Below are 11,081 nucleotides of genomic sequence, written 5' to 3' on the forward strand. Positions count from 1 at the left end.
CCCTTTATCCTAAAGTCTTTTCTTATAGAAATTGGAGATGTTGCACTGGGTGTGTTCAGTACCTCCTCATGGTCTTCGTCCTTGACATCACTTGGTTTGGTGAAGTCTAGAGGCTCCTCCCAATCTGGCTGAGTGTGGCCCTGAGACAATGTGGCTCCAACATGTTGAGATGAGGAGGACGAAGACGATGAAGGCTCTGGAGACTGCATGCCCTCCCTCTTGGTCTTCTTCATGCTGAGGTCCAAGGTACCGTTCTCATCCACCTCAATGTCTGTCTCCTGAAGAGTTACAAGACAGAGTGTAACTGAAGTGTGGCTGTAATGTGGTAAAGCGGTTGAACACCATCAGGAAATCCGTGGATCGATGCCCAGCTTCCCCAGTCCACATGCCAGAGTGTTTTCTTGCAACATGAGGAACTCTGGCACAAGTAAGCTACCTGGAGGTGGCTCTGGATATAAGGGTCTTCTACAACACCTGGTCAAAAGTCAAACAGCTGAACAGAGCTGGTTTACGAAAACAGGCCTAAAACGTTTGAATAAAATTGTTGTTTTTTGCTATTTTTTGTAGAAGAAGTAGAGGAAAAAAAGTGATGGAAGCGTGAATGAAAAGATTACTCTTTGTACTTAGTTTCAGCTCCCCTGTCATTTCTGACAGCTTTCACTAATAAAAGCAATCTTGATCAGTCAGGCTCTAGCTTTCTCATACAGCAGATGACAGATCAGCTCTGCAGGATGGAGCCTTGTCATGGACCATTTTTTTCAGCTTCTATCATAAATTTGAGCTCGGATTTAGATCCGTCTCACAGAAAAGTTTGAACGCTCTTTGCTCTGAGGAGAGATGCATCATCCTGAAAAATGAGCTCAGCATCAACAAACCTCCTTTTGATTGATGGAATGATAAAAGAGTCCAAAATGTCAGAGTCCAGCTGTGCATCTCCTGCAGAGGTAATGGCTGCCATCTCCCCTGGTCCTTTACCTGCCATCAGCCCCCTATCATCAGTGATGGTGGAAATGTGCTGGTTTTCTTCAGCCAGTCATCTTTCTGTTTCTATTGGATCAAACTAAAGTTCCAGCATCATTTCTTTGTCTAAAGCAGAATGGTGATTCATGAAGGAAAATATAAAATGGCCAAAGTAAGCATCAGTAAGACCGAAAGAGGAGAAAAGCAGGTCACAGTGGGCTGAAGAGAAGCAGCCATGGACTGTGGAAGGTTGGATGGAAGTGAGATTCAGAGAAGAATCACCAAGGTGACTCCAACTTTTTTCCTGTACTTAATCTAAAAGAAGCCAAAAATAACACCAATTTCATAAATCATTTTCATTCAGCTGTTATAAATATAAAACTGTTTTATGCCATATCTGTATTATTACTCAATGAAAAATAACAATGATAAAAAAAAAGCTGGACAAACACTCTCCAAGTCTGCTGATTTCATTATTTTTTTGCCAGGGTTTGCAAATGAGATTCTGTGAGGGATTTATATCAGTCAGCTTCAGAACGCAGAAAATTGTGCACTTAAACATGGGAACAAATGAATCGGAATGAAAGCCTGTGTACCTTGACGCAGGGCTCCTTGGGTTTGGTGCTGAGGGTCTCTGGTCTCTCCCAGCAGCGGGTGGAAAGATTGAGGATGGCTGTTGCTGCCATGTGGGCAGCCTCTGCATCTTGGCTGTAATCATAACCACTTGAGGACAGCGTGCTCTTGGAGAAATCTTCTGATACACAGTGACTAGGGGAGGATGCCTTAGGGAAGGATTTAGCTGAGTGCAAATAGAACAGAATGGATTTAGTAGAACAACAGTAAGAGAACAGAGTATTGTGAATCCCAACACTTTGTTTTCTGCTTTTGGCCATTGAGTACAATCGATCACAGTATCTTATTACAGAGACTTGAACATGTTATTGGGATTAAAGGAACTGCATTAGGCTGGTTTAAGTCATATTTATCTGATAGATTTCAGTTTGTTCTTGTAAATGAAGAATCTTCCTCACACACCAGAGTAAGTCATGGAGTTCCTCAGGGTTCTGTGCTTGGACCGATTCTTTTTACTTTATACATGCTTCCATTAGGTAACATTATTAGACAGCATGGCATAAATTTCCATTGCTATGCTGATGATACTCAGCTGTACTTATCTATAAAACCAGATGAACCCAATAGGTTGGTCAGACTACAACATGTCTTAAAGACATAAAGACCTGGATGACTCAGAACTGTCTGCTTCTAAATTCAGACAAACTGAAGTCGTTATCTTTAGACCTGAGCGCTTCAGGGAGAAATTGTCTAGCTATATAGTTACTCTAGATGGTGTTTCCTTGGCTTCTAGTTCTACAGTGAGGAACCTTGGAGTTATTTTTGACCAGAACTTATCATTTGACTCGCATATAAAACAGGTTTCTAGGACTTCCTTCTTTCACCTTCGTAATATTGTTAAAATCAGGAACATCTTGTCTCAGAGTGATGCAGAAAAACTAATTCATGCATTTGTTACTTCAGGATTGGACTACTGTAATTCTATATTATTGGGCTGTCCCACATATTCTCTGAAAAGCCTTCAGTTGATCCAAAATGCTGCTATAGGCCTAGAATGCTGGGTGAGCTCCCATGATGCACCTCTCCTCCCTCTGATCTCTTTACTTTCTTTATGTATATGTGACATTATTGTGGTCATTAACTGGTGTTTCCCTGTTCCAACAGGTATCCTTTGAATGGTGTTACAGTGTTTGTTGTCCCCTCTTTTCTGTCTTCTCAAACCCCAGCTGGTGGAGGCGGATGGCCACCCTTCCTGGTCCTGGTTCTGATGTTCACCCTTCCTGGTTCTGGTTCTGCCAGAGGTTTCTTCCTGTTAAAAGGGAGTTTAATCTCTCCACAGTCGCCTCAGGCACGCTCGGTCTCAAGAGCAGTCTTTCTCATCCTTATGTCTGGATCTTAAATACCGTCACATAGTGTTTGATGTTACATGGGATCCGGTTGTTTAGGGTTTCTGTTAAATATACTCTCTACCTTTTCTTTGCCTTTCAAAAGCTAAGAGTATGATTGATATATTCACAGTTGTTCAGAGGTTGTGTAAATGGCTGCTATTATCTTGAAGAAGAATGTCAACAATAAAAACAGCATCAATGACAGACGTGTCCTGGACTTCATCCAAGTTCATTTACATAGAGGACCAGGAATAGATACACACAAAATGATCATTCTTACATCTTGAAATATGCGGTTTCATGTGGTGAAAAATGACGACCACAGTTTTTAAACTCAGTCACAATAAAAATCAATAACAGTAACAACTTAAAACCCCAATTTCCATTTGCACTGGGATAAAATGTCACAGCATTTGTCCAACTTGCTGTGAAAATGCAAATAACAAAAAATAAGACTGATACAAACTTGTATGTTCATTAAAAAATGTCATGTTAACAAAATTTGTGTTCCAAACTAAAATGCCCAGTTTAACTCAAGGTCTATTCACAACTCCCAGGTAATGTGAGACGGGCTATCTGTCACAGTCTTTAAATTTCCCTCGGGATTAATAAAGTATCTATCTATCTATCTATCTATCTATCTATCTATCTATCTATCTATCTATCTATCTATCTATCTATCTATCTATCTATCTATCTATCTATCTATCTATCTATCTATCTATCTATCTATCTATCTATCTATCCAACATATTAGTGGAACATGAGGGTGAATACTGTGGCTCTTACATTTGAATGCTTTGGGTGATGTGTCAGAGCTGCTGGGTGTCTTTGGAATGATCATACGCTTTCCAAACACCTGGACATCGAAGCTTGCATAGTCAAAAGACACTTTGGAGTATTTCTCCAGCTCCTTGGCCAGGTTAGCTCGAGGTGTGGTGGTCACTGTATTGGGCCGGAAGCTGCCATACTGAGGGATCTCCAGCTGTTTCACAAAACACATGGGTCTGGAAGAAAAGTCACAAGTTGTGTATTAGCCCTTGACAGACATGAACATGCAGTTCAGCACTGTAAGCATGGATCAGTTTGTTCTTTTAAGGGGGATGGCGCTTCTTACCTGAGCACTCTGTCAGAATTGGAAGGGGCTTCGCTAGCAGAAGCCTGTAAATGAACCTGCTTGTCCTGGTTCTTGTTGAGCTTAGTTGCTGCTGCTATGGGACAGCCTGACAGACTGACGGGACATGCATCCACATGTTTGCATTTAGTAATAGAAGAAAAACTTTCATCAATAAGCAAACGTTAATTGATAAGGCAATTTAATTATGTGTTAGTAGTATTAGAAGAGATTGGTTCCTCTTGAAGTTTCACTCAGTATTTTTGTGTATTTATACATATATGTACAAGCATTTATTTTTACTGATAGAATTTAACTCCAAAAATATCTCCAAAACTATGCAGAAGCTGTTACTAGGATAAACTGAGATGTTAGCAAAGCACAGACTTAAAAATAAGCATTGAAGCTTGTTCACCTACAACTCCAGCATTTGTACAAGACTTTCCTTCTTGTCTGCATAAGTCACAGTGATATGTTAGATGTTCACTGGTCACATTTGTGGTGGTCGTCAGGTACATTAAATACTGTGTGTTTCGGTGCGTGTGTGTGTGTGTGTGTGTGTGTGTGTGTGTTCTTGGGTGTTTTATTAACCTGCGGTGCGTGTTGCGGTTACTGTTCACATGGCCTTGGCCTGTGCAGCCAGGAGTGGGACACTTCAAGACATTCTCATGCATGGCCAGAACTACAGACACACAGCAGATGCAAATTCATGTCAGTATGTTTAGTTGTCTGTAGATGTCAGTTTCAGCAGTGTTAAGGGTAGCTGCAAAGAAAACGAGCTGAAAAAGCAGATGTTATCAAAACAGCATTTTCTTTCTGCACCAGAGGGATGTAGTAGTAGTGATAGTCATTGTGATAGTATTAATAACCCCCTTAACATCACTCCCCCCTCCCCTTCCACACTTGGGGGTCTCTTGGGCTCATAAAGTGCACTCACTCTCTGGAGGGATTCGATCTTTGTGAGGACATCCAGACAAACTGCGGTGGTGAGGGTATAACCCAGTCACATGACCTGTCCCATCACAGCCCGGGGTGGGACACTTCACTTCCTTCTTGTCTGAAAAAAAGAACAGGTGATGTGGAAGATAAATCAAAGCACAAACATAAAGGAGGGGTTGTGCTACTAAATCTGCGAGAATGGCTCCAGATACCAACAATGCTTTTTGCTGTTTGTTGTACTGCGTAATGTTTTTTGATGTAATGAAGACCTGAGTCTTCTTATTGACCGCCATAGTTTACCACAAACTTGCTCGGTGGAGGGAGTGACATGATTTGGTGCAAAAGTGGGGTATTCTTGTCAATTCAAACTTCAGTTCACAGTAACCTCACAGGTTGTTCCAGGCTCAAAGTTCCACTTTCAACAGATCGTCAACCTATGATTGCACCAATACGTCCTACCACTCAGATGGATGTTGGAAACTGTAGTGGGACTGCCATCAGAAGTCTTATTTCTTAGTCAGGAACTTGGATGAGGTTTGTCAACCCTGACTTCCAAATCTTTCATTTGTTGTTCTTGATCTAATAAAACACTGGACACAATACTTTGAAGGAAATGTTTGTTGATTTCTTTCAGTACATAACAGCTGAGGAAAGGCTGGTAACAGCACAACCTGTCAGATATGAAATGATTTCTGAGATACCATATTTGAGGTACCCTGAATATTGTCTTTTTAAGCTGCTACCATGTCGCTTTATTCACTGTATTGAATATTCACGACATCATGATAGGATTTTAGAGTCCCAATCCTCAACTGTCAACCACAGCTTCCAGATAAATGTGTGGTAAAAAGTAGCCTCTAAAATTTCCCTTTCAACTCTTTCTATGATAGAATTATAAACCACAGTTCATTTAAGAATTACATCTTGTGTATTTTACCTAGTTACTTTTCTACAATTGCATAACCATGGTAGCAATGATCAGGTGCAATGTACAGCTGGCTTTGCAACTGTTAACTCTCATGGGTAAGTGTAAACGGTACAGTCCAAACACTTCCTTTTACCAACTAAAGATTAAGCTGTGGTGCGACTGATCATTCAACCAACCATGTGAACTGAAAAGTCCTAAACAGAGTCAAGTGTTTATTTCTAAGGAAACTTTCTGAAATTCTATCTTTTTCTTGTTTTCTCTTTGTATTTTCTCTGAGTTTGGAATGAAAATCGTCACAAATAAAACCTGTTTTAATCTTTTTTTTAAATCCGACATAGATGTGTGAACAGGACCACAGTAACAGGAAGTGTACCTTTGCTGTAGTGAGCCGAGCGGTGGGCCACAGCAGCAGCCTCTGCGTTCTTGATGGAGATGCCGTGTGGTTGGTATTCTGGGGAGCTGCGGCCCCCCTGGCCCCCCTGCACCTCCTCTGCCTTCAGGGCGATGGCCTGCTCCAGCAGGCCCAGGTTCCCCCGGGTCATGTCCCAGTTCTCTGAGTCATCTGTGATCCCTGAGCCCTCTGAAACACGATCCTGCTCCTCTCCTTCCTCCTCATCCTCTTCCTCCTCCTCTTCTTCCTCTTCCTCCTCCTCCTCTTCCTCCTCCTCCTCCTCCTCCTCCTCTTCCTCTTCCTCCTCCTCCTCCTCATCATCCTCCTCCTCAGAGCGGACTTCTATAACCACTGTACTTGGAGAAGCTTTGCTTGAATCTCGGTCCTCATCTTGGTCTTCTACTACTTCGCTTGCTTCCCTCTCCAGTCTCTCATCCTCCTCTTCCTCCCTCTCTTCTTCCTGTTCTTCATACTCCTCCTCTTCTTCAGTCACAAGGGTGCTGACCTTCTCTTCCCTGAGTGACACAGCTGCTTCTGATCCCTGAGTGGTTGGACTTAAATTGTATGGTATGTCAAGCTCTCTTTCCTCCTCCTCCTCCTCCTTCTCCCCCTCCTCCTCCTCCTCCTCCTCCTTCTCCCCCTCCTCCTCCTCCTCCTCCTCCTCTTCCTCCTCTTCCTCCTCTTCCTCCTCCTCCTCCTCTCCCTGCTTATCCCTCATACTCTGGTCCTGTTTTGATTCTTTGGCCTGATGGTTGTAATCTCCACTTGAGTACTGGTGGTCGGTGTTTTCCTGTCTCCTAATCTGTCTTCCTGCCTCCCTCTCTTCTACGTTATTCCTTTGCTTTTCTTGTTGCTCTTCTTCTTCCCGTTCTTCTTCTGCCTCCTCCTCCTCCTCCTCCTCCTCATCTTTTGTATATTGGGGTTGAGTCCCAGCAGTCTCCTCTGTAGGCTGCTCTGGTGGCCGGTACGTGGCCAGCAGCTGGGCCTCCTGCCCATCCTTGCTTTCTGTTTCTCCGTGCAGATGACCATCAGCAGCTGTCACTTCCTCACTCGTTTCCTCCCTCTCAGTTTGGTTTCCAGTCCCTGAGCTGACACTTCTGCTCTTGGCATCATCGTGCAGAGAGCAAGTTATTTCTGTTTCCTCGGTTGTCACCAGTGAGCTGGCTGCTGTGGATGATAATAAGTATACATGAATAAGCTTTCATCCTGTGAAACTAAAGCCCGTCTTCAGACAGTTGGCTCAGCTCTGCACTCTCCTGCCACACTCCTCTGTTCAAACCAAATCACCCTGTTTCTCCAGTTTGCTGAGGTAGGGATTAGATGTTTCATTTTCTTACTTGACTAAATAATAGTGTTAATGATGGAAACTACTAATAACTGAAACCTAAAACTTCCAGTTTGCTATGATGATGGGTAACACTAGATGTGTGGGTGAACTCACGTTTGATTAAGTGGATCCTGCTCTTTGAATTGTTTTTCTTCTTGTCTTGGTTGGCATCGTTCCCCTCCCCTTCGTCCTCTTTCTGCTCCTCCTCCTCTGCGGTATCGCTGTCTTCGTCGGCCTGTTTAGCAGGCTGGTTCCTCCTTTTCGATGCGGACTGGTTCTCTCCAGCCTCAGCCTCCTCCAACTTTCTTTTCTTCACAATTGGGCAACCCAACACACTGAGGAGAGAGAGAGGCATGCATTAGTGAACACTGTTCTATTCAGACTTGTTCCTCATGAGATGCAAACACTACTGATGCTTCTTTACTGTATGCACATGACATGGCAACTTTTTCTAAATCTAACCCCATGAACTTAAGTTACATTGAATTCATTGATTTTCAAGTAATATCTGTTTGTGTGAGGAGAGATGATGATATGTAGCTACTGTAATCATGATTTTATTTCAGTTTGACCTCAGGTTAATGGAGACTCTGCTGACACTACAAACTCAAATGATCAAATGACCTCAGAATCTTCAAACAGCCAAACTACTGAGGCATGACAGCTGGAAAAGAAAATGTTTTTGTTGCAAAGAATCACCAACATTCAAAAGACACATGAAGGAGAAAAGGCTTAAAAACACGCCTGCAGCTGAGCTTTATTCCAAAGCAGAAGAACAGACGGGGCCAGTTTACGGCTGAATGAAGTCAGCCACCCTGGATGGACTGAACTGATGGACATGTGTGTGCATCACTAATGAACAAAGGACACCACTTCAACCAACAGGCTGTAGGAGGAGTCAGAGGAGTCAGTCACAGGTTAGGGTCACGGAGGAGTGGGATATTACCATGATGCAATAAAGTGGGGCCACTTCTTAATAACATACTGCCAAATGATACAGAATCTGTAGTTTACTGTCCTCACAACTTAGGCTGAGGGCTGTTGTCATGCATACAACTTGGGTGCATTTAATTCAGGGTTATCAGATTTAGATTTTGGGATGATATCCAGCCATCTCATGCAGTTCAGCACATTGTTGTCATGAATAAAAGACTAAATATGAAGAAAGAGGAAATTGTTTGATCTCACACATCTAGGTTTAGATCATGATTCAACACATGAGCTTTGCTTCAGCGGCTGAGGTAACCCCGCTCCTATCGCCATGTTAGGCGTTCCACTGCAACAGAGACAAGAGGGAGGGTGCTGGACTGGGTTATTACTCTGACTGGCAGATCTTCTACAGCTGCAGGTAGGATGCTGTGTTAGCTTCATGTCTGTAACACTGTATCTGATCAAAGCAGTGGACCATGCAAACACAAACCAAGATGCTCCCTTTATATATACCTACAACAAAGCTGCACCCCTTCTCTGCCATCAAGCACACTCCAAAAAAATTTCCAAAACTTTATTAGCACCCCTTTCCAGAGCAATCAGGAAGACATTTCCCTTCCTGAAAACTAACAGCTGCCTTGAGCTTGCAGATCTCTGCACAGGTATGAGTTGTCAGGTGAGACATTTGTGAGAGCCTCTGACAGCTGGAGTCTCTGATAGCTGTGGGAGAATGACCTGAAACTGTGCGTTTGGCCAGTATGGGAGCAACATCATCAACACTAACAATCCAAAATTATTTAGATGCCTTCAAATATTTCAAAATCTTTCTATTCCAACACTCATGAGTAAAACTAAGGCAAGGCAAGTTTATTTGTACAGCACAATTCAACTACAGGGCGATTCAAAGTGCTTTACAGAGACATTAAAACAGTAGAAATAAAAAGCATGATTTAAATTTTAAACAAAAAAGAAAGAAATAAGAACAATAGATAAAATCAGATAAAATCAGGAGTTAAAATGGAATTAAGTTTTGAAACTCAAGCTGCAGATTTGGAGCTTTATCCAAACGCAGCTGAAAATAGGTGTGTCTTCAGCCTGGGCTTAAACACACTGAGTGTTTCAGCTGATCTGAGGCTTTCTGGGAGTTTGTTCCAGACATGTGGAGCATAGAAGCTGAACGCAGCTTCTCCATGTCTGGTTCTGACTCTGGGAACTGATAGAAGACCGGATCCAGATGAGCTGAGGGGTCTGGAAGGTTCATACTGGGTCAGGAGGTCACTGATGCATTCTGGTCCTGGACCATTCAGAGCTTTATAGAGCAGCATCAGAACTTTAAAGTCTATCCTCTGATGGACAGGCAGCCAGTGTAAAGACCTCAGAGCTGGACTGATGTGCTCCACTTCTTTGGTCTCAGTGAGGACTCGAGCAGCAGAGTTCTGAATAAGCTGCAGTTGTCTAACTGACTCTTTAGGTAGACCTGTAAAGATGCTGTTACAGTAATCAAGCCTACTGAAGATGAATGCATGGACCAGTTTTTCCAGGTCCTGCTGACACATCAGATCCTTTAACCTTGATATATTCTTAAGGTGATAGTAGGCTGACTTTGTTACTGCCTTAATGTGTTTTTACAAATTTAGGTCTGAGTCCATCACTACACCCAGATTTCTGGCCTGGTTGGTAGTTTCTAGGTGTATAGATTGAAGCTCTGTGGTGACCTGTAATCGTTTCTCTTTGGCTCCAAAGACAATTACCTCAGTTTTGTTTTTGTTTAGCTGGAGAAAGTTGTGGCACATCCAGTCATTAATCTCCTCAATGCATTTACCAAGAGCCTGTACAGGGCCTCGGTCTCCTGGTGACATTGTAATATATATCTGCGTATCATCTGCATAGCTATGGTAGTTTATTCTGTTGTTTTTTATAATCTGTGCCAGTGGGAGCATGTAGATGTTAAACAGAAGAGGTCACAGGATGGAACCTTGGGGAACTCCACATGTGACTCTTGTCTGCTCAGATGTAAAGTTACCTATTGACACAAAGTACTTCCTGTTCTCTAAGTATGTTTTGAACCAGTTTAGTACAGTTCCGGAGAGACCTGCCCAGTTCTCCAGTCGTTTGAGTAATACATTGTGGTCAACTGTATCAAATGCAGCACTGAGATCCAGTAAAACTAAGACTGACATTTTTCCACTGTCTGTATTCAGACATATGTCGTTAAAGACTTTGGTCAGAGCCGTCTCAGTGCTGTGGTGCTGTCTAAAACCTGACTGGAAGGTATCATAGCAGTTATTTTGTTTTAAAAAGTAATTAAGCTTGGGGCGGTCGGTGGCGTAGTGAGTTAAGCAGTCGCCCCATGTACAGAGGCCACAGTCCTCACTGCAGCTGGCCACAGTTCAACTCCCACACCAAGCAGCCCTGTGCTGCATGTCTTTGCCCTCTCTCTGCCCCCTGCTTCCTGTCTCTCTCAAACTGTCCTAACATTAAAGGCATAAAAAGCCCAAACAAAAGTAATTAAGCTGTTAAAAAACGGCTTT

The 11,081-nt window shown here is 42.8% G+C and overlaps 1 protein-coding gene across 3 annotated transcripts in view; it reads right to left on the reverse strand.

Moving 5' to 3' along the window:
* Window positions 1-11,081, reverse strand: part of myt1a (myelin transcription factor 1a) — a 45,940-nt gene that overhangs the window by 26,480 nt on the left and 8,379 nt on the right. For all 3 annotated transcript variants that reach the window (XM_075475418.1, XM_075475414.1, XM_075475415.1), the window contains 8 exons: window positions 7,735-7,955; window positions 6,276-7,460; window positions 4,973-5,092; window positions 4,627-4,717; window positions 4,039-4,152; window positions 3,711-3,928; window positions 1,557-1,759; window positions 63-278 (listed from right to left, as the gene is read on the reverse strand). In XM_075475418.1, the coding sequence (XP_075331533.1) occupies window positions 63-278; window positions 1,557-1,759; window positions 3,711-3,928; window positions 4,039-4,152; window positions 4,627-4,717; window positions 4,973-5,092; window positions 6,276-7,460; window positions 7,735-7,955 (2,368 nt within the window). The remainder of the gene's footprint in view (window positions 1-62; window positions 279-1,556; window positions 1,760-3,710; window positions 3,929-4,038; window positions 4,153-4,626; window positions 4,718-4,972; window positions 5,093-6,275; window positions 7,461-7,734; window positions 7,956-11,081) is intronic.

Source organism: Odontesthes bonariensis, chromosome 10, assembly GCF_027942865.1.
Source record: "Odontesthes bonariensis isolate fOdoBon6 chromosome 10, fOdoBon6.hap1, whole genome shotgun sequence".
NCBI classification, from domain to species: domain Eukaryota; kingdom Metazoa; phylum Chordata; class Actinopteri; order Atheriniformes; family Atherinopsidae; genus Odontesthes; species Odontesthes bonariensis.